Here is a 25,245-nt window from a genome sequence, read left to right on the forward strand (position 1 = left end):
TGAAGCCTTCTGTGCTGAATCTCTGAACGCCTACCCAAACAGACCATCAACATTGCCTGGGCAGAACTGTTCTAGGAAGATTCCTAGTGGCAGCCACCTAATTCGCCTTTGGGTTTCCTTGTTAAAACAAAGGACTTCCATATTTTCTCTTGGGTCGAAGTTTTTTTTTATTCCTTCTATTTCTTTGTAACAGCTACAAACAAAAATCCTTTATTTTCCCAGTTGATCGCTTGTGTATGATGGTGTGGGTTGGATCCCCGGTCGGGCTGAAGTGGGTTCGCCACCAACGTTTACGTCAGTGGTCAGCTCTCGTCTGCCCGACGTAAAATCCAGCCCATTGTATTTTGAGCTCCCCCTTGGTGAATCCTTGTTCACCACTTTCCAATTATAAGGCAAAGAAATGAGCACACCAGGTTTTCTTAAATTTCACTTTTCTTCTTTAAACCTATCAAACTTACTTAAACTCTAATTTGGTTAACGTCTTTGAATATATGACGTGCCCACGCTAGCATGCACATGCGATACACACATGCAAATAGGGACAGAAAAGAGCAGAAGAAGAATAGAGAGGTTTGAGGCAGTTGCTGTAGGGGGTTTCTGGTTCCTGTTTGTGTTTCCAGCTCATCGCAGAGTCTTTGATTGTAGACAGTTCTTACTTTTTGTTGGGGCCCAGTATTCCTCTTCAACATTGTTCACGTAGGAGACTTTTCTCCCTTTGAGTTCACGTGTCTTTAATGGGTCTTCTGTTCCGTGAGAAAGAGATGGGAGCCGACAGGAGAGAGGTGTTCTCAGTCCAGGAGCAAACAGCTTTCTGAGTTTTTCTCTCAGCAAGTTCAAATTCAAACAGCCAGTTAGTCATGTGACTAAACTGGCCTGACCAGGTCTTCTGTGTATTGGTGAAGCAGGGACTGGGTCCTTTGTTCCAACACTGCCTGCTAGTATGCAAATGTCTTTCCAGTCAGGGGCTTGGCAATTCCTAGTGATAGGCCCTCTTCTTCCCAGTCACAATTTTAAGTTTTTGTGTTCATGTGGTGAAATAATGTGTGCCTCAGTCTTGGCAGGTGGGGGCTTGCCTGACATAGGCACTCAAGTGAAAATTGACTCCTGGATTTGCATATGTAGCAACATTTTGAAAGCTGTTCCTTGGCAGAAAGGCACTTAGACAGTGAGGATGTGGAAGGTGCCATAGTGATAACTTCCTTTTTGTCCTTTCTTGGTACAGTTTGAGTGCCAGGTGAAGTTGCTCTTGGGATTGGTCCATAAAACGTTGAACAGAATTGTGCGCTAGTTGGCCGCACGGTGAAGAACCTGATCTTGAGAAGGGAGTGGGATTGTTTAGTTGTTTTGAGATGCATTCACAAAGCTGTGCAACACTAGTGTCTGTCTTGAATCAATTTTCAAACAGTTCAAACTGTACGCGAGGCTGGCACTCAGTGCAATACTGAGAGCATGCTGCACTGTCGGAGGTGCCGTCTTTCAGATGAGATGGAATAGTTGAGACTTCTCTTAGACTAGCGTTTTTAAAAGTCAGATCCACACTTGCCAGAGCATGTGTGGCGAGATAAGTTCCTATGTGCCATGCTATCCAAATTGAATACAGTGATACTTTAAGTAGCAGCTTATCTCAGTGTCAGAAATCTTTGATAATTGCAGGGCTGTTTGTTCTTTCACTTGGTCGACCTATGGTAACAGGAACTGAAGGTCTAGAATCCAGCCTGAACTAATAAGCAACCACCTTTTGTTTCAAGGATCTCTATCCCTTTTTTAAATATTTACTGCCATAGTGCAATGTATATTTTCTGTGTGAAGCCATCAAGCCTAGTTTAATACCATTTGTGAGGTTCGTTGTCAGACGGTACAAATTTTAAAACATTGGATATAGGCAAAATTCCTTTCAAAACATTGCTCCGAAACAGTTTGGAATATAGGTCTTGGTACATTAAACAGGAATTAGACAGAGTGCAGTGGAACTCTGATTTATCGTAGAGATAAGCCACAAGTGTATTTGAACTGTTTCTATAGAATGTCGAACTACTTCAGTTGTGGGAACGATCCTAAATAAAATAACTGTTTAAGCTTTATTTCTTGCATTTTGGTGCTTACTGTAGAAAAAAAAAAATCACTTGCAAGTTTGAGATGTTTTAAATCTGGTAATTGTGGGAACTTCAGTACAACTTTACAGTGGGAATCCAATCCCAGATACATCTTCATTTGTGAACTGAAATCCTTTGCATCGCACAGTCAAAACCTCAACTCTGCATTCTGTACTTGTAAGTCAAAATTGTATCACCTTTTGCATTTGTTCCAATCTTGAACTCTCAGCTAAAAGACAGAGAGGAATTTCATGGATTGTGGAGTTTAGTTTAGTTTAGTTTAGAGATACAGCACTGAAACAGGCCCTTCGGCCCACCGAGTCTGTGCCGACCATCAACCACCCCTTTATACTAATCCTACACTAATCCCATATTCCTACCACATCCCCACCTGTCCCTATATTTCCCTACCACCTACCTATACTCGGGGCAATTTATAATGGCCAATTAACCTATCAACCTGCAAGTCTTTGGCTTGTGGGAGGAAACCGGAGCACCCGGAGGAAACCCACGCAGACACAAGGAGAACTTGCAAACTCCACACAGGCAGTACCCAGAATTGAACCCGGGTCGCTGGAGCTGTGAGGCTGCGGTGCTAACCACTGTGCCGCCCCAAGAGTTGACAAACTTTGACAATTTTTCACCAACTTCAGAGATATTGGCAAGTTCATGTCGTCAAAAACAAAATGTTTCAACTTGAGTTCTGATCAAGCGTTATACTGAACTGGTCTTTTTTTCTTAGAAGTCAATTCACCTGCTGTGCATTTAAAACATTTTGAGTTACAATATGAGGTGAAAAATGGCAATAATACATGCATATATTAAGTGCTGATTTATGTTCCTGTGTGCACTATTCTAACTATAGGAGTAACCATTTAACATAAATCTGTTAATGTCTCCATTAAAACAAGCAGAGGAATAATATATTTCTGAAGAAGGGTTACTGACCTGAAAGTTAACCCTGCTTCTATCTCCACAGATGCTGCCAGACCTGCTGAGTATTTCCAGCATTTCTTGTTTTTATTTCAGATTTCCAGCCTGTGCAGTATTTTGCTTTTATTACAGAGGAATAATATATTTGTCATGTGTGACAGTTGGTAGCACTCTACCTCTGAGTCACAAGTTTCTGGTCTTAAGTCCCACTCCAGGACTTGAGCACAAACGGCAAGGCTGACACTCAGTGCAGCATGCTGTCAGTATTGCACTGTTGGAGGTACCGTTTTTCAGAAGAGATGTTAAACTGAGGCCCCATCTGCCTGCTCTGGTTGATGTAAAAGATCCTGTGGCACTATTTTGAAGAAGAGCAGGGGAGTTACTCCCAGTGTCTTGGCCAATATTTATCCATCAATGAACATCACAAAAACCAGATTATCTGATCATTATCATTCCATTGCTATTTGTAGGTGTTTGCTGTGCACAAAGTTAGTTGCCGTGTTTGCTACATTACAACAGTGACTACACTTCATTTGGCTATAAAGTGCTATGAGACGTCCAGTGGTTGTGAAAAATGCTCTATAAATGCAATTCTGTCTGTTTCTTCTCAAGAACATCCTCATCTTAAACTAACTGCAGCTTTTTTTGAAGGTATGGAGCAGGAGGTTTAGAGAGGATTTGAGGAAAAAAAATTTCACCGAGGGTGGTTGGAATCTGGAAGACACTGCCTGAAGGGGTGGTAGAGGCAGGAACCCTCGGAACATTTAAGAAGTATTTAGATGCGTACTTGAAACGCCATAGCATACAAGGCTACAGGCCAAGTGCTGGAAAATGGGATTATAATAAATAGGTGCTTGATGGCCGACACAGATGCGATGGGCCGAAGGGCCTGTTTCTGTCTGTATAACTCTAAGAACTTGAGTCTTTATATGTATCCCCCCAGAATATTGCTTTCAGGACAATGGAGTTTTAAACATTAGTTTCTAATGGCTCATTTGTTGTATATTTTTTGGTTAAAAAAAAGTTTGACTACTTTCAGAGAATGAGGAATGATGGGTAAGATTGCTGTTTTCAGTTGCAGCCTCTCCAATTTTGGTCAACTTGCTTCCACAATTTTTATGTCACTTTCAAAACTCAGAAGTTGATTCCGACCAAATTTCAATAAAGAGGTGCAATTTGAATCCACATTGGTCCAGTATAAATACTTACTTCGCCTTGGTGCATTTTTTTGCAGAACCAGAATAATATGTTTTACTCTTTCACTTATTTTTCAGAACAAGGGACATGCTTTTGATCAGTAGGTGCTGAAGTTGTTTTTCGCACTGTGGGTATTATAGTGCCTTATTCAACATGGGGTTTGGAAGTGACCTTCGGAATTCCCATGAGGCTTTGCTGAAACTACAGGAATCTGAACTTAAAGTCTTGGAGACATTGAAGAAGTTTATGGCTCTGCGAGTTAAGAGTGACAAAGAATATGCATCCTTGCTACAGAATATTTGCCAGCAAGTGGAGAAGCATGAAACATCCTCCCCAGTTGATTCTGTTAGCAATGTCTCTAAGGTAAGTTAGTGAGTTTTTTTTCTCTACTGCATCAATGATTTAAATTTACAGTTTCCTTGTCTATCGGCAGATAAATGTTGTGCCATGAGTGAAATGTGCATAACCAATAGAAATTGAAATGATGGAGTTGTCTGAAGTGCTAACATAGGTAAAATTCATAGTTGATAATATAAGTGAATAATATAATTCCAAATAGTCGTCTAGTAGTACAGAACTTGAATATTGCTGAAAACACACATTTTGTCGAAGCTTTTCATATTTATTTTTTATTTTTATTTTTTATTTAGAGATACAGCACTGAAACAGGCCCTTCAGCCCACCAAGTCTGTGCCGACCATCAACCACCCATTTATACTAATCCTACACTAATCCCATATTCCTACCACATCCCCACCTTCCCTCAATTCCCCTACCACCTACCTATACTAGGGGCAATTTATAATGGCCAATTTACCTATCAACCTGCAAGCCTTTGGCTGTGGGAGGAAACCGGAGCACCCGGCGAAAACCCATGCGGTCACAGGGAGAACTTGCAAACTCCGCACAGGCAGTACCCAGAATTGAACCCAGGTCGCTGGAGCTGTGAGGCTGCGGTGCTAACCACTGCACCACTGTGCCGGCCTTGCACTTATCAGCACCCTGAGGATTATTTAGCAAATGTTGTCCAATCGCTGAATCGCATCTAATGTTGGACTCTCTGTTTTTGAGTTTTGTAAGTGTGGGCTGGTCCTCTGTGCTAAGAATTATGCTGACAACCAATTTAAGATTACCATTCGGGCTCGCAGTGTGGCACATTTGCACGTACTGGAAGCTACATATATTAATCCATAGGGCCCTGTTCTTTGCAGACAGAAAGAACATGCACACACATTGTGGCTGCTTCAGCTAAACAAAATAAGTGACGGCCATTTGCTGGCATTGCTCTGAGGAATGAGCCAATCTGAGTCAAGCTGCCTGGTTTAAATTTCAAACCAAGCTTACCAGTTAGCTGTCGTTCACTGTAAACAGGTGCATTTTCCATGGCAACGCCTCTACCAATCAGATTCCACTTGCCAACCAATCCCCACACTCTTCTCATACAGTGCAAATGTATTGCTTTCCCTTACATTGGTTATTCTTGTGAATTGTCCTGATGAATGCAAGACGAAAAGCTTGGACAAAATGTCTTATCAGAATGGCAAGGAATGAATTGAAATGCATTCATTTAATCAAGAGTGCATGATATTTTGTCATGCAGATATGGTGTTCTGACTTGCCTGCTCAGTTCTGGTCTTTTAGGATTGTTTTTTTTTTTTGCTTTACAGTCTTGGGCCTGTATGGTACATCAGACTGAACAGTTGAGCAGGATAATGAAGACACACGCAGAAGACCTAAACGTAGGACCCTTGTACAGATTGACCATGATGATTAAAGATAAGCAGCAAGTGAAGAAAAGCTATCAGAGTATGCAACAACACATGGAAGCTGAAATGTGCAAGGTAGTTCATAGACTAAATTGTGACATGGTACTTGGGTGTATATTTAGTCCTTGCATTCAAACTGTTATGTTGCTGATTGTAAATTTTGAGTGGATGCCATCCATTGCCATTTGAATGAGAGTTGACCTGCTATTCTGTTTTTTTATGGAAGCTGGTTTAGAACTACATTGGTAGAGGCCCAGGAGCAGGTTGCTTGCTGGTCCTCTCGCCACATTTATTGTGTGGTCAAAATAGATAAGGTGGTGGGAAAGAATAAAATATCAAATTCACCTGAACTTGCTCTATACGAGCCACGTACAAGCCTGCCCACTTGACCTTCACATCTTGCTTGGTGTTATTCTAGTACTGGGGCTCTCGACAGTTGCTTCCTCATCCTTTTACTCCTGCATATCCCGTTGTATTCTTTCTTGTATGACTTCTTACCTCCCTGCAACTCTGATCCACCACCTGAATTCACAGCAACACATCTACCAGTCTCTTAACTGCAGTCCCCTTGTCTCCAATCGATCTCTTTTGTCTTGGATAGATCTCGGACATTCTCCTATTCCAACAACTATTTCCTTGCCTTGAATCTGCTGACAGTAAATTAGGGTATTCATGGCAATTGATTGGCTGGGTTATCTTTGACAAATGACTCCATCTCCTTGAGCTCTTCTGCTTTGTTCCCATGACCAACTCCCGTATGACTCCTATGGTATTATCATCCTTCTCACCCCAACTAACTGTTATGACCGAGGTGGGAGGAGTGCACTGTCTTTTCCAGTTCCACTACTCCATAGATCACAACGCATATTTATATGTTTGCCTAGTTACCGATGTGGTCAATCATATACTCGACTCTTTATCCCAGAATAAAATACGCCAACCAGGTTTCTTTAATAAACAGCAAAGTTATCAGTTTATTATCAAACAAGGCTTATCCAGTATCGAAGCAGTGCATTAACACAGATTGAAATATGGATTCCCTTTTAAAATCCCCCACACACAAATATGCACATACTGAAAAAAATATAGAAATTCTCTCTGCAGAGATTTTTTATTTACAAGAAAAAGACAAAAAAAAAACTTTGGCCAAGTTGGTTGGTTGTCACTTTTTGGTCTGATGTCTGGGTATACGGTGACCGGTCACTGGGATCTTTTCTGGAGCTGTTCTTTTTTGGGTGGCGTCGAGAAAAAATCTGGCAGGTTTTTCCAGGAAAAATGTGATATCAGGGGTTTCAGCCAGCACACACTTTAATCGCAGGGTTTTTCCCAAGATAAGAGGAAAGAGGAGCAGATGCACTGGACTTTTCAGGGTCTCTTAGGTGCAGGAAAGATGAGTTGGGGGTGTCCTTTTTCCTTGGCAAGCAAAACACCAAGTGTCTTCAAAACCGTTAACACCCCAACTGAACTGAAAACAATTCAAACCCCAAGACAGAAAGTCAACCTCCCTGACCTCCATAAACCTTGACGTGTGGTCTGTAAACATCTCCCCTTAGTCTAAGGTTCCTGTTGTTTATTTATCGTAAGGCAGGTGATCTCCAGTAGAGGTTGTTTTTAGCACTCCTTGATTTCTTCCAGTAGGTGTTTTCAGTCAAGTGTTCTTTCAGTGATCCCAGTGGAAAAGAAGTCCAGCATTTCTTCAGGCTTCCAAATGAATCCATTTCCACAATTTAAATGAGTCCTTAAAAACATAATTTAAAAAAAAAGCCCCTCATACCACCGGCTGCTCTGACCAATTTGACTGCATCCTCACCTCAGACACCAATGTGACAAGCTCATCGATTTTATATTGTGTCCAAAAGAGGTGGCATGTGCTCTGATTCTGCTTTCACTGACCTTGCTCTTACCACTTGTTCACTACTTTTCCTCCAGGCATCCTGTCTTATTTCATTGTTTCTCCTTAATCCCCGCCTCCATTGTTCAATAGACTTAGCTTGTCCACGAAGTCCCCTTCCCATTCTTGCTCAAGCCTCCCTTCTCGGGCCAATGATTTAGTGACGTAACCAGTCTGTACATATCTTCCAGCTTGGTTCTTGTATCTTCCAAAACTATATTCATGCTGCTTCTCAAAAATCACCTGCTTGAATCTCTTCCATCCTGTTCAGTTCGTGCTGCATCTCCAAACTTTGTAAAAACATGGACAATATTACGTTGAATACACTACTCTCTTCTCTGTCCTCTTCTGGACTTCATGTGCCCAAAACATCAAAGTTACAGTTGTTAAAATCATCAGTGACGTTGTTTGAAACTGTGACCATGGTTCATTGTCACTTCTCATCTACCCTGACCTCTTGAGTGTCTTTGGCATAGTTGACCAATCCATCCTTTCAAATTTCTTCCCTCTGTAGTCCTCTCCATGGCTTTGCTTTCTTCTGGATTTACAATTAGCTGTTGTGCAAAGAACATTACATTGACTTCAATGGCTTCTCCCATGTCCCAAATCACTTCTGGTATCCCTGACCTTCACCCTTGCATGCAAGCTATTGACAATATTATCTGGACATGTGGGGTCAGCTTTCACATCTGTTGATGGCATTCCACTTGATCTCTCCAGCCTCCATGATCTCTTATTAAGTATCCAGCCTTAAGATCTGAATGAGTAATAGTTATGTCTTGCTCAGTGTTGGTAAAACTGAAGCCATGTTTTTTGGCTCCAATGCACATCTGATCATACTCTCAACTTACCTGGATGAGTGCAGCTCCAGCAACGCTCAAGAAGTTCGATATCATCCATGACAAAGTAGCTTGCTTGGTTGATCCACCACCTTTGAACATTCACTCCCTCCATGACCTGTGCACAGTGGAAGCAGTGAATGGCATCTACAAGCTGCACTGCAGCAACTCACCAAGGCTCCTTCAAAATTACCTTCTAAACCTGCGACCTCTACCACTGAGAACAGGGGTTGGCAACCTGCAGAGCAAGAAGAGCCATTTTTAAAATTTACTCAAAAAACACTATCTTGAGAGCCACAGTGCTGTTAGTCAAATGCCAGTAATAACAAAAAAACAAGTCTGAGGAGCATTTCAACAACACTTTTTAAAGATTTTTACAAAAAGTTGTTACTTTTCTTTTCAAAAAAACTTTGATTAAAATTCAATTAAGCCATTTAATAACCATCAAAATGGGTTTGATTTGGTCAAGGTCGGGAGCACGAGTCCTTAATGAGCTGCACCTTGGAGGCTCCTAACCAAGGGAAAAACAAGGGTAGCAGACACATGAACACCACCACCTGTAACCTTCCCTCCAAGCCACACACCATCCTGACTTGGAACAATATTGCTGTTTCTTCATTGTCACTGGGTCAAAATCCTGGAACTCGGTCCCTAAAAGCATTGTGTGTGTACCTACATGATTTGCACTGCAGCAGTTCAAAAAGGTGGCTCATCACCACCACCTTCTCGAGGGCATTTGGGATGGGCAATGATGAAATCCCATGAATTAATTATTAAAGAAAAAGGCATTCGCCTCCTTTTGACTAACCTTTGATGTACTGTTTTGTCTCCTGCATCCAATCCACCGCAAAGGTGTTTATTCCTTTCCAAAACCTTGAATCTGCTTCCCTCCTACACCACCAAATCTCTCTGTATTTTGGCTGCCACACAGGGCTCCATCATTTCTGTTTGCCCTTTTGGGCCATCCTCTTTAGTCACTCAGTCATGCCACCTTGTGTTTCTCTCCTCTTGGTTACGTTACCCAACTCGATTCCATATCTCAATCCAAGGTTAAAACATCGTTGGATAGGACTACAGCTCCCTCTTGTTCTTCCATCAACCGTTTGCCAAAAAATCCCATCTAGGCATCTGTTGATGCCTCCTTTTGAGCAGCAACCCCAACTGCTCCATTCTCTCCTTTCCTGCCAATCATACCCACCACTGCTCCTTTGGACTTTGCCAGCAGATCAACATTTATTGTCCCTCTTTTTTTTTTTCTCAATCTACTGTTTTCACAAAGTTGGCCCGTGGCTCTCTTGTTCTCACTTAGCCTCGGCTTTTATTGCAGCTCTTCTACCCATATTCATGACCACCTCTTGAGCTTATGAGATTACTATCTTGCTTTGCTTCTTTATTCCCATGGTCTTGCTCACTTGCAACCTGAGTTGTGTGTCTATCTTTAATAAAAGTGTTCCCCCAGGTCACTTACCATTGAACTTATAAGCTGAGAGCTGCCTAGCTTTTAGCCCTTCATTTGCCAAGACACTACTTCAGCTGTCAATCTACTTAACCACACTTTCACCTCCACCTTTTGAATGCTGATTTCTCCACCAGGATTGTTTTCACCAGTATGGTCCCCATTTTCACTCTTACTCTAAGGGGTGCAGGAAGCTTTAGCCATCTGTCATCATGAGCTGCGCCACACCAAGTGCTGTGGAGCATCTCTGCTCTGCGAAAACCACTCACTACTGCAAGATCATCTGGAAAGTAAACATAACTGTCTTTCTTTTCTCCACAACAAAATATCATAAATTCCTCCCCCCCCACCCCCTCATCTCCCAACGTGTAAGTTCATGAACTTGTTTACCACTAAGATTAATACCATCTGTTCATATGCCTCTGTTACTTCCTCCCTTCCTCTGCACCATTTGGCCGAACCTGCCCACAAGTTTCCTCCTGCACTAGGCCTGAACCCACGTTTCTCTAGATCCTCTCATGCTATCCACGAGTGCACTGTCTTAATCAGACCGTGATTCTTTGACCTCATGCCCACTAAACCGTGGTCTATCGATCTTGCCGTTCTGGCCATTGTTAGCTGATATTCTAAATGGTTCACTATTTTCAGTGCTGTCCCTCTCTCTTTCAATTCCAGTCATTGCCCCCTTCCACAAAACTCCACCTACATTCCTATCCTCCCCTTCAGCAAAGTCATTCAATGTGTTGGGGCCAATGAAGGTGGGAGGTGGGATGCACAAAAGGCCAGGGAATGGGTGGGGGTTGTTTAAGCTGGAAGCATTAACTGTTGGGGGGGTGGGGGGGGTGGCAAGACCATAAGAAATTTAAACAGATAACTTGCAATTTACCGTACTGGAGGGTAGGAGCCAATGTAGGTCAGAAAGGACAGGTGAGTGGTGCTTAGGCTAAGATAGGATACTGGCAGCAGGTTTGGATCAACTGAAGATTATGGAGGGTGGTTAACAGCAGGCCATCCATGAGAGCTTTGGAACAGAGTCTTTAGGTACAAAAGCACAGATGAGCTTTTCACCAGTAGGTGGCCTCGGCAAGGGCAGAGACAGACAATGTTACGGAAGTGGAAATAGATGCTCTTGACGAAGATTGAGAATCAGAAACTCTGCACAAGGTCAGATAGGATGCTGAGATTTGTGAGTAGGCTGAGTCAGCCTGAAAGTGTCAGGAGGAGGGATTGGTGGGGGTGGGGTGGTGGGTGGTGGTACTGGGGTGGTGTAATTCATGGCAAGGCTTGTGAGGTGAGGAGCAACAGTGAAGATGGGACTTTGGTCTGCACAATGTTTAACTGCAGGGAATAGTACTTCATCAAGATCAACTGTCAGACTAGCAGTCTGAAAACATGAGTGGAAGAGCCAGGAGAGCGGTGGAGAGGTGGAACTGGGTGTCGTCAGAGAAAGTGTGTTAGCTGAGTCCATATCATTCGAGGGGTTGAACATGCAGATGCAGAAGAGGAAGAGCCAAGTACAGATCCTGGGTGGGGCACGAAATCATTTCGGTAAGAACAAAACTAAGTGAAGTAGTCCCACGACGCTGGACAAAGAACAGTGATGGAAATGATTTAGAAACGTATGGTGTGTTTGTGTCAAAAGTGTCAGAGCTTGAGAAGGACAAGGAGGCATGATGCACCATCATCAGAGCTAAAGAGAATTTCATTGACTTCGGTTTGTTGTGGCAAGGATGGAAATTTGATTGGAAAGATTTGAATGTGGAGTTGCAAGGATTTGAATGTACTAAATTGAACTTGCTGGTGAAAAGGAAGGTTAGAGATGGGGAGGGTAGTAGTTTACAATGACGGGGCGGGGGGGGTGTGGTTTCAAGGGTGGGCTCTTGGGATCACTCAATCTGCAGTTTTGAAAGCATGAGGGGCAGTCCCTCAGGAGAGGGAACCACAGTGTCTGCTGGTATGGGGTAAGGGAGGGAATATGGATGGTCAATTTCGTCGGAATAGGGCCATAGCATACAAGGCTACGGGCCAAGTGTTGGAAAATGGGATTCGAATAGTTAGGTGCTTGATGGCTGACAGACACAATGGGCCGAAGGGCCTGTTTCTGTGCTGTATAACTATGACTCTATGACTTTAAGGTGTGCTTAGAGAGGGCATGAGGGAAGACGAGATGAAACTGTAGAGAGAAGTGGCTTTCGGGCTGGGGCAGGACAGAGCCAGTGGTAAGGTTTGGGAATCCAATTTTAGTCAGTCTTTGCAGCAATGCCTTCTCTAATGTTACTGCACTATCTACTAAGGTGTCCCCCAAGGCACGCACCGCACTGCACCCCTCTTCCTCATTTGCATGGCAACGACATGTATTTAACCTCCAAATGTATGCTGACGTTGCCCATCATCCATCGCAACCCTTTTAAAAAAAAATTCATTCATGGGATGTGGGCATCGCTGGCCAGGCCAGCATTTATTGCCCATCCCTAATTACCCTTGAGAAGGTGGTGGTGAGCTGCCTTCTTGAACCGCTGCAGTCACTGAAGGAGGTACACCAACAGTGCTGTTAGGAAGTTAGTTCCAGGATTATGATCCAGTGACAGTGAAGGAACAGCGATATGGTTCCATGTCAAGTTGGTGTGTTACTTGGAGGGGAACTTGCAGTTGGTGTTCCCATGCATCTGCTGCCCTTGTCCTTTCTAGTTGGTAGAGTCACAGGTTTGGAAGGTGCTGTCTAAGGAGCCTTGGTGCATTGCTGCAGTGCATCTTGAGGTTGGTACACACTGCTGGCACTGTGCGTCAGTGGTGAAGGGAGTAAATGTTTGTAGATGGGGTGCCAATCAAGCGGGCTGCTTTGTCCTGGATGGTGTCGAGCTTCTTGAGTGTTGGAGCTGCACCCATCCAGGCAAGTGGAGAGTATTCCATCACACTCCTGACTTGTGCCTTGTCGATGGTGGACAGCTTTTGGGGAGTCAGGAGGTGAGTTACTTGCCGCAGGATTCCTCGTCTCTGACGTGCACTTTTAGCCACGGTATTTATATGGCTACTCCAGTTCAATTTCTGGGGAATGGTAACCCCTAGGATGTTGATAGTGGGTGGTTCAGAAATTGTAATGTCATTGAACGTCAAGGGGAGATGGCTAGATTTTCTTTTGTTGGAGATGGTCATTGCCTGGCACTTGTGTGGTGCATGTTACTTGCCACTTATCAGCCCAAGCCTGGATATTGTCCAGGTCTTGCTGCATTTCTACATGGACTGCTGCAGTATCTGAGGAGTCGCGAATGGTGCTGAACATTGTGCAATTATCAGCGAACATCCCCACTTCTGACTTTGAAGGAAGATCATTGAAGCGGCTGAAGATGGTTGGGCCTAGGACACTACCCTGAGGAACTCCTGCAGTGATGTCGTGGATCTGAGATGATTGACCTCCAACAACCACAATGATCTTCCTTTGCGCTAGGTATGACTCCAACCAGCAGAGAGTTTCCCACCCCCCCGGATTCCCATTGACTTCAGTTTAGCTAGGGCTGCTTGATGCCGTCAAATGTTGTCGAGGGCAGTCACTCTCAACTCACCTCTTGAGTTCGTCTCTTGTCCATGTTTGAACCAAGGCTGCAATGAGGTCAGGAGCTGAGTGGCCCTGGCGGAACCTAAACTGAGCGTCACTGAGCAGGTTATTGCTAAGCAAGTGCTGCTTGATAGCACTGATGACACTTTCCATCACTTTACTGATGATTGAGAGTAGACTGATGGGCAGTAATTGGCTGGGTTGGACTTTTCCTGCTTTTTGTGTCCAGGACATACCTGGGCAATTTTCCACAAAGCTGGGTAGATGCCAGTGTTGTTGCTGTACTGGAACAGTTTGGCTAGGGGCGCGGCAAGTTCTGGAGCACGGGTGTCCAGTACTATTGCCGGAATATTGTCAGGGCCCGTAGCCTTTGCAGTATCCTGTGCTTTCAGTCGTTTCTTGATCATCATGTGGAGTGAATCGAATTGGCTGAAGTCTGGCATCTGTGATGGTGGTGATTTCAGGAGGAGGCCGAGATGGATCATCAACTCAGAACTTTCGGCTGAAGATTGTTGCAAGTGCTTCAGCCTTGTCTTTTGCACTGATGGGGCAGCCCAGCACATCATTGATGATGGGGATATTTGTGGAGCCACCTCCTCCAGTTAGTTTAATTGTCCACCACTGTTCACGGCTGGATGTGGCAGGACTGCAGAGCTTGGATCTGATGCGTTGGTTATGGGATTGCTTACCTCTGTCTATTGCATGCTGCTTACGCAGTTTGGCACGCAAGTAGTCCTGTGTTGTAGCTTCACCAGGCTGATACCTCATTTTGAGATATGCCTGGTGCTGCTCCTGGCATGCCCTCCTGCGCTCTTCAATGAACCAGGGTTGGTTTCCTGGCTTGATGGTAATGGTAGAGTGGGGGAATATGCTGGGCCATGAGGTTACAGATTGTGACCGAGTACAGTTCTGCTGCTGCTGATGGCCCACAGCGCCTCATGGATGCCCAGTTTTGCATTGCTAGATCTGTTCGAAAACTATCCCATTTAGCATGGTGGCAGTGCCACACAAGATGATGGAGGGTATCCTCCATGTGAAGGCGGCATTTTGTCTCCACAGGGACTGTGCAGTGGTCAATCCTACCAGTGCTATCATGGACAGATGCATCTGCTCCTGCTGATTATGTTGTCAGACTGCTTATTTGATATCCGGTCTTGGATGAGTTGACATTTTTCCAGTTAAACATTGAGAAGACAGTTTCTGCCCTTGGCACTGATTCCAATTCCTCCCTGACCACTGCCCCCAGTTGAATCAGATTGTTCACAACCTCTGCATCCTACTCGACCTCATTTCAACTTTTTTAACTTTAATGAATATTATTGAAACTAAGTGAACATGTTTCATTGCAGTTTCAAATTGTCATTCTTATGCATTTATGATGTGAAATGACCAACATGCTTTCTGATTAGGCAGTGCTAAATTGGAGTTATTTGAAATATTGATTTTGAAAGTAGGCTACCTATTGTGATTTTTGCTGAGATGTAAATTTACTGCACGAATCAATGATCTGAGACTGTAGACTTACTTAGTTACTCTTTGAGTTGGTCAGGAAGGATGTGGTTTTGCAAATTAACATTGCTATTGTCCAATATGAAATTAGTCTTGCATCGTGCTGGGTTTCATGTCCAGCAAGCAGGCGATGTGTATAATACCATTTCAATTGTTGAGAAATGAGTGGTTTTTGAGTAGTGGTCACTAGGTTGTGGGAGGGAGCAGTAAGCCCATTATACAGTATTGAATGTAACAAGTGAATTTGGTTTCATATCAACATAAAATGTATAGTTCAACTGGAGTTGCCCAGAATGAACTTTGCCATTATTGTGACAAAACTTCACAGAGCCGACCTAGTATCCAGGTAAGAAACTTCTCAAAAGTTCCTTTTGGGGGCCAGTTGACTCCTTAGTATCATAGCACGGATTTAAAAAAAAAAAATGTTTTTAATGCCAATGTAAAGGACAGCTACTCTTGCACTTCCTCTGGCATTCAGTTTTTGAGTTCCATGTCTGGATCAAGGCTGTGATGAGGCCAAGATCCAAGTAGTTTTGGTGGAACCTAAACTGAGTGTCGAGCAGGTTACTGCAGAGTCAGTGTTGCTTGATGCCTTGTTAATGAATCCTTCAGCAGCTTGACTTGAATTTTGGAAGGAAGTTTATAAATAGTACTTGGAGAAGATTTGACTTTCTTTGTGGGTAAGCCATTGTCTCAGCTTATCTGCTACTGAAACCCTCATTCATGCCTTTGTTACTCGAGACTTGATCATTCCAATGCACTCCTGGCTGGTCTCCCACATTCTACCTCCATAAACTTGCCATCCAAACTCTGCTGCCTGTGGTTTAACTCTCAGCAAGACCCATTTACCTGCACCCCTGTGCTCTCTGATCTACGTTGGCTGCTGGTCAAGCAATGTCTTGATTTGATTTTACAATTCTCATGGCCTTGTGTCTCCCTATCTCTGTAATCTCCTCCAGCCTCACAACCCTCTGATGTCTGTGCTTATTAGTTCACCAAACCAATTGGTTCACCCAAACTAATTCCTGTGATGGAGGGACTGTCCTATGAGGAAAGATTAAATAGACTGGGCCGTTATTCCCTGGAGTTTTGTCGAATGAGAAGTGATCTCATTCAGGCGCACAAAATTCTTCCAGGGCTCGACAGGGTATGGAACAACTTGTCTACCTCCCTATACCTCTGCAGGAAGGATATTTTCGCCTGGCTGTGGAGTACAGAACCAGGAGGGACAGTCTCAGAATAAGGGGCAGGCCATTTAGGACTGAGATGAGGAGGAATTTCTTCACTCGGAGCATGGTGAATCTTTGAAATTCTCTACCCCAGCGGGCAGTGGAGGCTCAGTCATTGAATATATTCAAGACTCAGATTGATTATGTTTCTACTTAGTAAAAACATCAAGGGTTATGGGAATAATGCAGGAAAATGGTTTGGAAGTAGAAAATCAGCCATGATCTCATTGGCTGAGCGGGCTCGAAGGGCTGAATGGCCTACTCCTGCTCCTATTTCTTCTGTTCTTATGTTCCTCTAATTCTGGCCTGTTGTGCATCCCTGGTTTTAATCAGTCCACCATCGGTGACTGCGCATTCATTTACTAGGCCCTGTGCTTTGGAATGCCCTCCCGACACCCCTCATGCCTTTTCATGTCGCTTTCCTCCTTTTTTAAGGCATTCATTAAAACCTACCTCTTTGACCAAGGTTTTGGCCATCTGACCTAATATTGTCTTTATGTGGCTCTTTCATATTTTGTTTTATAATGCTCCTGTGAAATGCCTTGGGACTTTTTGTCACTATATAAATGTCATTATTGTTGATATACTTGGACAATAGCTTACATTGTTGGGTAGTTGCATTGAAAAAGCTGGGCTTGGGGAGTGGCTCGATGCAGTGCACAGATTTTCAGCACTACAGTGGGTTGGCATATGTACTTCTCTTATTAACTTGAGCACAGTTTGTTTATTTTGTGCTGTAGAAATGCAGGTTGTTCCTGTTGAGTTCATATAGCAGAGAAGGAGGCCATTTGGCCCATCAAGTCCATGCTGGCTCTCTGTAGAGCAATCCCAGTCAGTCCCATTGCCTCACACTATCCCCGTAGCCCTACAAGTTCATTTTCTCTGATGCCTCTCCAATATCCTTTAGAAATCATTGCCTCTGCTTCAACCACCCTCGTAGGCAGTGAGTTACAGGTCATTATCATTCGCTACATTAAAAAAAAAATTCTTCCTCCTTGTTCTCCACAATTTCCTTATCTTGACCTGTCATAACCTTGTGCACCTCTATCAAATGTCCCCTCCACCTCTTTTACACCAAAGAGAACAATCCCAGCTTGTCAAACCTAACCTTGAAGCTAAATTCCCTCATCTCTGGAACCATTCTGCACCATCTCAAGGACCCTCACATCCTTCCTTCAGTGTGGTGACCAGAACTGGATACAATACTATAGCCTAACCAGAGCTTTATACAGGTTCAGCATAACTTTCCTGCTTTTGTACTCAGTACCTCTAGCCCAAGATCGCATATGCTTTACTAACTTGTCAATATATCCTGCCACCTTCAAAAATCTATGCACAGGAATCCCTAAGTCCCTCTATCCCTGCACATTCTTTAGAGCTGTGCCATTCAGTGTATATTGCCTCTCACTATCCCTTCCATCAAAATGCATTGCCTCACACTTTCCTTATTTAAACTCTAGCTGCCACTTATCTGCCCATTCTGCTAGTCTATCCATGTCCCTTTCCAGTCAATTAGAATCCTCATTGTTTGCCACATCTCCAAGTTTAATCATTGGCAAATTTTGCAATTTTACTCTGCGTGCGTGCGAGTATATGGCCCTTCCAGAATGCCACTGTCTACCATCCTCCTCTCTGGCAGACAGCCGTGTACCATGACTTGTTCCTGTTCCAGCTGACACTGCCCCTCCTATTCCCGGCGCCTCGATCTTCTTCAGCAGCCTTGTATGTAGTACCTTGTCAAATGCTTTCTCAATTACTTCATCCAGGAATTCGATTAGATTAGCTGAACGTGATCTGCTTTTTACAAATGTGTGCTGGCTCTCTTTATTTAACTCCGATCTCTCCAAGTGCCTGTTGATTTGTTTTTCCCCCTGTTATTTCTAAAATCTTGCCACTCCTGTTAAAGTGACAGGCTTGTAGTTACTAGGAATGTCCTTACACCCTTTCTTGAGTAAGGGTGTCACATTTGCCACTCTCCAATCCTCTGGCAGATATCTAGGGAAGATTGGAAGGTTTTGGCAAGCCCTTTTACCATCTCCACCCCCCACTTCCTTTAGTAACCTGGAATGCAAACCATCTGGGCCAGGCGACTTATCCACTCTCAGCATAGCCAACCTGTCCAGTACAAAGGTGATTGCTAAGTGGGAACTGGACTTTCTCTTGACAGTGACCATTGAGTGTCTAATTTCCATCACCTGTATGTGTTGTATCCAGTGTGATGATGAAGGAAGTCAGCTTCTACTTGCATCTTTGGCAATATATTTATATTTTATTTAGTATGGTTTCAGAATAATGCTGATTATTAAACACTGCATGATTGATCAAGAATTCATAAAGCTGAATGGATTGAAAATAGGTGCCACTGGTAGTCATTCGTTCAATCTGTTCATGCTCCATAAAGCAGTATTGAACTGCTTATTTCACAAGCTAAAACCATTTTAAAGTTTAATCCACAAGTTCAGGCTTGCATAAGATTTCTGATGGCCAACCTTCAGTTTTTTGAGATGTTGAGGTTTGTTAACCTCCTAAAATATATATCGAAAGATCTAGTGACAGACATGTGCCATATTTTAAATCCTGTTTTGCGTATAAATTAATGCCTAATAAATTAAACCTTGCTAAAAACTTTCAATTAATAAAACTTATCTGTACTATTCAAGTGGAATCCCTGTCTGGGTAATGTTCGTTTTTTTTTTAGAGCACTGGGTAATGTCTAACCTAATCTAATGCATCAATTATCATTAAATGGCCTCCTGTGCTGTAACCATTTGGCCCGTCGTGTCCGTGCTGGCTCTCGACAAGAGCAATTCAGCGAGTCCCACCCCCCACCTTTTCCCTGTAGCCCTGCAATTTTTTTCTCTTCAGATAATTATCCAATTCTCTTTCAAAGGCCAATTGAATCTGCCTCCACCACACTCTCGGGCAGTGCATTCCAGATCTTAACCACACGCTACTGTTGTGACCGAGGCAAGAGGAATGCACTATCTTTTCTAGTTCTCCACAGGTCACAAGATCTGTTTAAATGTTTACGTGATTACTGATACAGCCAATCATACATTCTTTTATTTTTTCATCCCAGAATACAATCCACCAACCAGGTTTCTTTAATAAACGAAATTCAGTTTATTATAAAACAAGACAACCAGTAATGAAGCAAAGCATTAACACACCAATTAAAATATGTAAGATCCCTTTTTAAAAAATTCCCAATTTTATATATGCGCGCGCACACACACACACACGCACATAAATTCACTCTGCAGAAGTCTGTTACAAAAGAAGACAAAAAAAACTTTGACCAAATATTTTCTCATTCTTGATGAGGAAAGAAATACAATATGGAAGGAAGTCAGTTGTCCCGTTTTTGATCTGGCATCCAGGTATACAGAGACTGGTCACAGGGTTTATTTCAGAAGCAGTGCATTCTGGAGACGTCGAATTATTCTAGTAGGTTTTCTTGGAGAAATGTGGCATCGAGGTTTTTCCGCCAGCACGCACTTGAATTGCGGGATTTTTTTTCCCCCAGCTTCTCAGGAGCTATACGGCACCAGGGATTTTTTTTTTTCTCCTACACTGAATCTTGGCAGGATTTCTTCATAAAAGTAGAGAAGGGTGATTTCTTTTTCCCTTGGCAGGAAAGTACCAACTGTCTTTTGCCTAGGTGTGATAAGTGTGGAATATGTACTTGTCTGGATGGAATGTGGTCACTTTATCGAATAATAGACCACATGACTTTGGCAATTGTTTATTTGGTTATTATTGCTGTCAGTTTCATTACTTATTGCTGTTAATTGGTTTTAATTTCTTGGATTCAGAGGGAAGTTCAAAAGCTAATGTTTGCCTCTGTCATTTAACCACTGGTTGTTATGCGGGCTAGAGAAGCATCTCAGCTGTGCAGTTGTCTGTGATTGGCTTTTGTCACTATTTTGGGTTGAATATTTCAATATAATATACTATTGATGTTTCTTAGTGTACTAGTATACTAATCCTCTTGGCTAATATTACTAATAGTTTTTTTTATTCAGTTATGTGTCAGCCATGGCTCAATTGGTAGCGCTCTTGCCTCTGAGTCGGAAGGTTGTGGGTTCAGTTCTCACTCCAGGAATTAGGGCAAAAATCTGGCGCGCACTTGAGCGGTACTGAGGGAGTGTTGTTTCTTTCAGATCAGCTGTTAAACCAAGGCCGTAAGGCAGGCAGACATAAAAGATCTGTTGGTACTATTTTGGAGAAATGCAGGTGTCCTGGATAATAATTATCCCTCAATCAACATCACAAAAAATACAATTTGGTCATTATCACCTTGCTGTTGTGGGAGCTTGCTGTGTGCAAATTGGCTGCCGTGTTTCCTACATTGCAACAGTGACTACATTTCATTGACTGTAAAGCACTTAAGAACATCCTGTGGTCATGAAAGGTGTTATATAAATACAGATTTTTCCCTCCCTCCTTTTTTTTCCCCTTGATTTTTTTTTAAAGCCCGCTGGAAATCCCCAAATCTGCCGAAGTTTGGAAACTGCTGTTCCCGCTCCCAGTGTCTGTCAGCTGTGAAACTGACCTTTTTTAAAAAAACAATCCTGGAAGAAGAAGCCAGTGGGAAATTTCTCATCTCTGAAATTACCAAAAATACAGAGGAGGTTGAATCCAAATGTCCTCTAAGAATAGCGATACAGCCCAGGAAGTTTACAGGTTGGATTCTAAGTCTGATTTAAATAGTGCTCTGCTGAATCAGATTGAGAATCTACAGAGGATGCGTGTCCTCAAATTTGATGAACACCAAGATGGCAAGCTCAGAATAAGACTCCATATTTGGAAAATGGGGGAATCCTACAGTTAGTACAATCCTTTTCTTGTGGAGAAAGTTTGAGGTGAAATGTTAAACACTTGTATCACTACTGTACCAAATAAGGAATTTTAATTTGTCAAAATTGAAGTATTTTGGTTCAGAATTGTAGCTGGGTATACACAACTTGCAATTTGTGACAACATTTTGATAATTATGTTTAGGTGACGAAGACTGAACTTGAAAAGCTGAAGTCTGCCTACAGGCAGTTAGCAAAAGAAGCCACCACTGCCAAGGAAAAATATAAAGAAGCCCTTTCAAAAGGTAACTTTAAAATATAGAACTGTTGCACAATTTCATCAATCATTAGGTAAAAGCAGTAGTCATTTTGCTTGTTCTTAGTCTAGTTCTGCAATTGAAAATAATCCATTTTAAGGGATGCTCTATTGATCAAGTGAAGACGTACACTATTGGGAGTGGATGGCATAGGTTTCAAAGCAATTGGCCATACTTCATAAATCTATTGAAATTTCTTTTGAGAGGATAACCGAAAGAGTGGATGAATGTTATCCAGGAAATTTCTTGGAATTTTGGAAGACTTTTGAGTTTAGGAACATAGCAACAGGAATTTTTTTTTTTTTTTAAAGCCCACTGGAAATCCCCAAATCTGCCGAAGTTTGGAAACTGCTGTTCCCGCTCCCAGTGTCTGTCAGCTGTGAAACGGACCTTTTTTTGAAAAAAAACAATCCTGGAAGAAGAAGCCAGTGGGAAATTTCTCATCTCTGAAATTACCAGAGAGAAGTGGGTGGGGGCAGAGGTGATTGGGGGGCGTAAGGTTAAATACAGCAACTATTGGCCAATTAGTTTAGCCTCAGTGGTGGGGAAGCTTTTGGAAACTGTAATTAACATTCACTTGAACACATATGGATTAATTGAGGAAAGCCAGGATGGGCTTTGTTTTAAAGGCAAATTATGTTTAACTTGAATAAAAGAAAAATACTGCAGATGCTGGAAATCTGAAATAAAAACAAGAAATGCTGGAAATACTCAGGTTAGGCAGCATTTGTGGAGAGAGAAGCAGAGTTAACTCTTCAGGTAAGTGACCCTTCATCAGAACTGGCAAAGGTTAGAAAAGAATTTGATTGCGTATATGGACTTTCAAAAGGCATTTGATATGGACTGCATAATAGGCTTATCAGCAAAGTTGAAGTCTATGGAATAAAAGGGACAGTGGCAGCATGGATATGTAGTTGGCCGAGTGACCGGAAACACCGTCCAATGGTGAACCATTACTGTTTGGACTGGAGGAAGGTATACACTGGGGTTCTCTAGGTGTTGGTACTAGGACGGTTGCCTTTCATGATAGACACGAATGACTTAGACTTGGGTGTGCAGGGTAAATTTCAAAATTTGCAGATAGCTCAAAACTTGGAAGTATTGTGAGGAGTCTAAGAGGACATAGGCTGGTAGAGTGAGCGGTCATGTGGTAGATAAAATTTAATGCAGAGTAGTGTGAAGTGGTTCATTTTGGGAGGAAGAGCAAGGATAGGCATTATAAACTCGAGGGTACAATTCTAAAGCAGGTTCAGGAACAGTGTGACCTGGGGGTATATGTGCACCGATTGTTGAAGGTGGCAGGGCAGGTTGAGAAAGTGATTAAAAAACATACGTGATGCTGGATTTTATAAATGGAGGCATAGAATACAGAAGCAGGGAAGTAATAATGAACTTTATAAAACGCTGGTTCGGTCACAACTGGAGTATTGCGTCCAAATCAGGGCATTGCATTTCAGGAAGGATGTGAACTTCTTGGTGTGGGTGCAGAAAGGAGTTGTGGTTCCAGGATGAGGGACTTCATTTATGTGGGTGTATTGGAGAAGCTGGTGTTTTCTCCTTGGAGCAGGGATGGTTGAGAGGAGTTTTCATAGAGGTGTTTAAAAAGGATGAGGGGTCTAGAAAAAGTAGGTAAATTATACCCATTGGCAGTAGGGTTGAGAACCAGAGGACACAAAGGTCAGGTGATTGACAAAAGAACCAAAGCTGACATGAAAATCCTTGTTTATGTAGCGAGCGGTTATGATGTGGATTGCATTGCCTGAAAGGGCAGTGGAGGTAGTTTCAGTCATGGCTTTCAAAAGGGAATTAAATGAATGCTTGGAAAAAAATTTGCAGATTTATGGGGAAAAGTCAGGGGAGTGGGATGAGCTAAATTGCTGTTGCAGAACTCGATGGGCCGAATGGTTGCCTCCTGTCCTATGATTCTGAGCAGACCAGCAAACCCATATTAAATTTGGAGTTTTTAGGCTACAAACACTTCTTAATGTATCAAGTACTTAACTGTGGTATGAGTTTTTCCCAGGTAAAATTCAACGCATACAATTTGTAGTGTTAACCAACTACTGGACACTAAAGCAGGAAGCTAACAATGAATAGGCACTTGCGCTTTGAATGCAGGTTAGTTGGCGCAGGATGTGCGGAAGTTTCACTAGTGCGGTTAGGTTGTTCTTATGAAGTTGCTGCATCGTGGAGGCGATTTTACTTTGCATCTGTTCCATACTGCATAAAGTGCTCAACGTTCACAGTAAATTACCAACATGGAAAATTTTTCATCACACATGATTGGCATTTCTTCACGTTTGCATTATTTTTCCATTTGATGTTCTTTTCCCCCCCCCCCCCCCCCAACACTCAACCTAATTGTTAGGATGTCCCTGTAGTGAACCCAATTGCTAGGATGTCCCTGTGAAACTGGAAGTAGCCAGTACTTTTCATTTTGCTGTGTATTTTTCAACATCCAAAACAAAAGTGAGTATAGCTTGTCACTCCTGAAGAAGGAAATGGTAAAAGCTTTAAAACAGAAATATACTGCAAAGAAAAACATATCTGCTGGAATTCGAAAATCTGGCAGAGAAGCTACTGTTTGAAACTTCAACTTGAGCTACAATTAAAATGTTGTTGAACAAATCCCAATATGCCACCTGGTTGGCGGATTTTCCACCTTGTGGCACTTATGATTTGCAGTTGTGCAATTTGTTGAGGGTAAGTAGTCACAAAGAACAGTACAGCACAGGAACAGGCCATTCGGCCCTCCAAGCCTGCGCCGATCTTGATGCCTGCCTAAACTAACACCTTTTGCACTTCCGGGGCCCATATCCCTCTATTCCCTTCCTATTCATATATTTGTCAAGATGTCTCTTAAAAGTCGCTATCGTATCTGCTTCCACCACCTCCCCTGGCAGCAAGTTCCAGGCACTCACCACCCTCTGTGTAAAGAACTTGCCCCTCGCACCTTAAACCTATGTCCCCTAGTAACTGACTCTTCCACCCTGGGAAAAAGCTTCTGACTATCCACTCTGTCCATGCCGCTCATAACTTTGTAAACCTCTATCATGTCGCCCCTCCACCTCCGTCGTTCCAGTGAAAACAATCCGAGTTTTTCCAACCCCTCCTCATAGCTAATGCCCTCCAGAACAGGCAACATCCAGGTAAACCTCTTCTGTACCCTCTCCAAAGCCTCCACGTCCTTCTGGTAGTGTGGCGACCAGAATTGCACGCAATATTCTAAGTGTGGCCTAACTAAAGTTCTGTACAGCTGCAGCATGACTTGCCAATTTTTATACTCTATGCCCCGACCGATGAAGGCAAGCATGTGTCGTCCGCAAACTTACTAATCAGACCAGCTACATTTTCCTCCAAATCATTTATATATACTACAAACAGCAAAGGTCCCAGCACTGATCCCTGCGGAACACCACTAGTCACATCCCTCCATTCAAAAAAACACCCATCCACTGTTGCCCTCTGTCTTCTGTGACTGAGCCAGTTCTGTATCCATCTTGCCAGTTCACCTCTGATCCCGTGTGACTTCACCTTTTGTACCAGTCTGCCATGTGGGACCTTGTCAAAGGCTTTACTAAAGTCCATATAGACAACATCCACCGCCCTTCCCTCATCAATCATCTTCGTCACTTCCTCAAAAAACTCAATCAAATTAGTAAG

General features: G+C 42.9%; 1 protein-coding gene across 3 annotated transcripts in view; it reads left to right on the forward strand.

Moving 5' to 3' along the window:
• Window positions 1-25,245, forward strand: part of fer (fer (fps/fes related) tyrosine kinase) — a 409,042-nt gene that overhangs the window by 20,339 nt on the left and 363,458 nt on the right. For all 3 annotated transcript variants that reach the window (XM_068029798.1, XM_068029800.1, XM_068029799.1), the window contains exons 2-4: window positions 4,301-4,586; window positions 5,891-6,064; window positions 21,471-21,570. In XM_068029798.1, coding sequence (XP_067885899.1) covers window positions 4,377-4,586; window positions 5,891-6,064; window positions 21,471-21,570 — 484 coding nt within the window. In that variant the 5' untranslated portion in view covers window positions 4,301-4,376. The remainder of the gene's footprint in view (window positions 1-4,300; window positions 4,587-5,890; window positions 6,065-21,470; window positions 21,571-25,245) is intronic.

Source organism: Heterodontus francisci, chromosome 4 (genome assembly GCF_036365525.1).
Source record: "Heterodontus francisci isolate sHetFra1 chromosome 4, sHetFra1.hap1, whole genome shotgun sequence".
NCBI lineage: Eukaryota > Metazoa > Chordata > Chondrichthyes > Heterodontiformes > Heterodontidae > Heterodontus > Heterodontus francisci.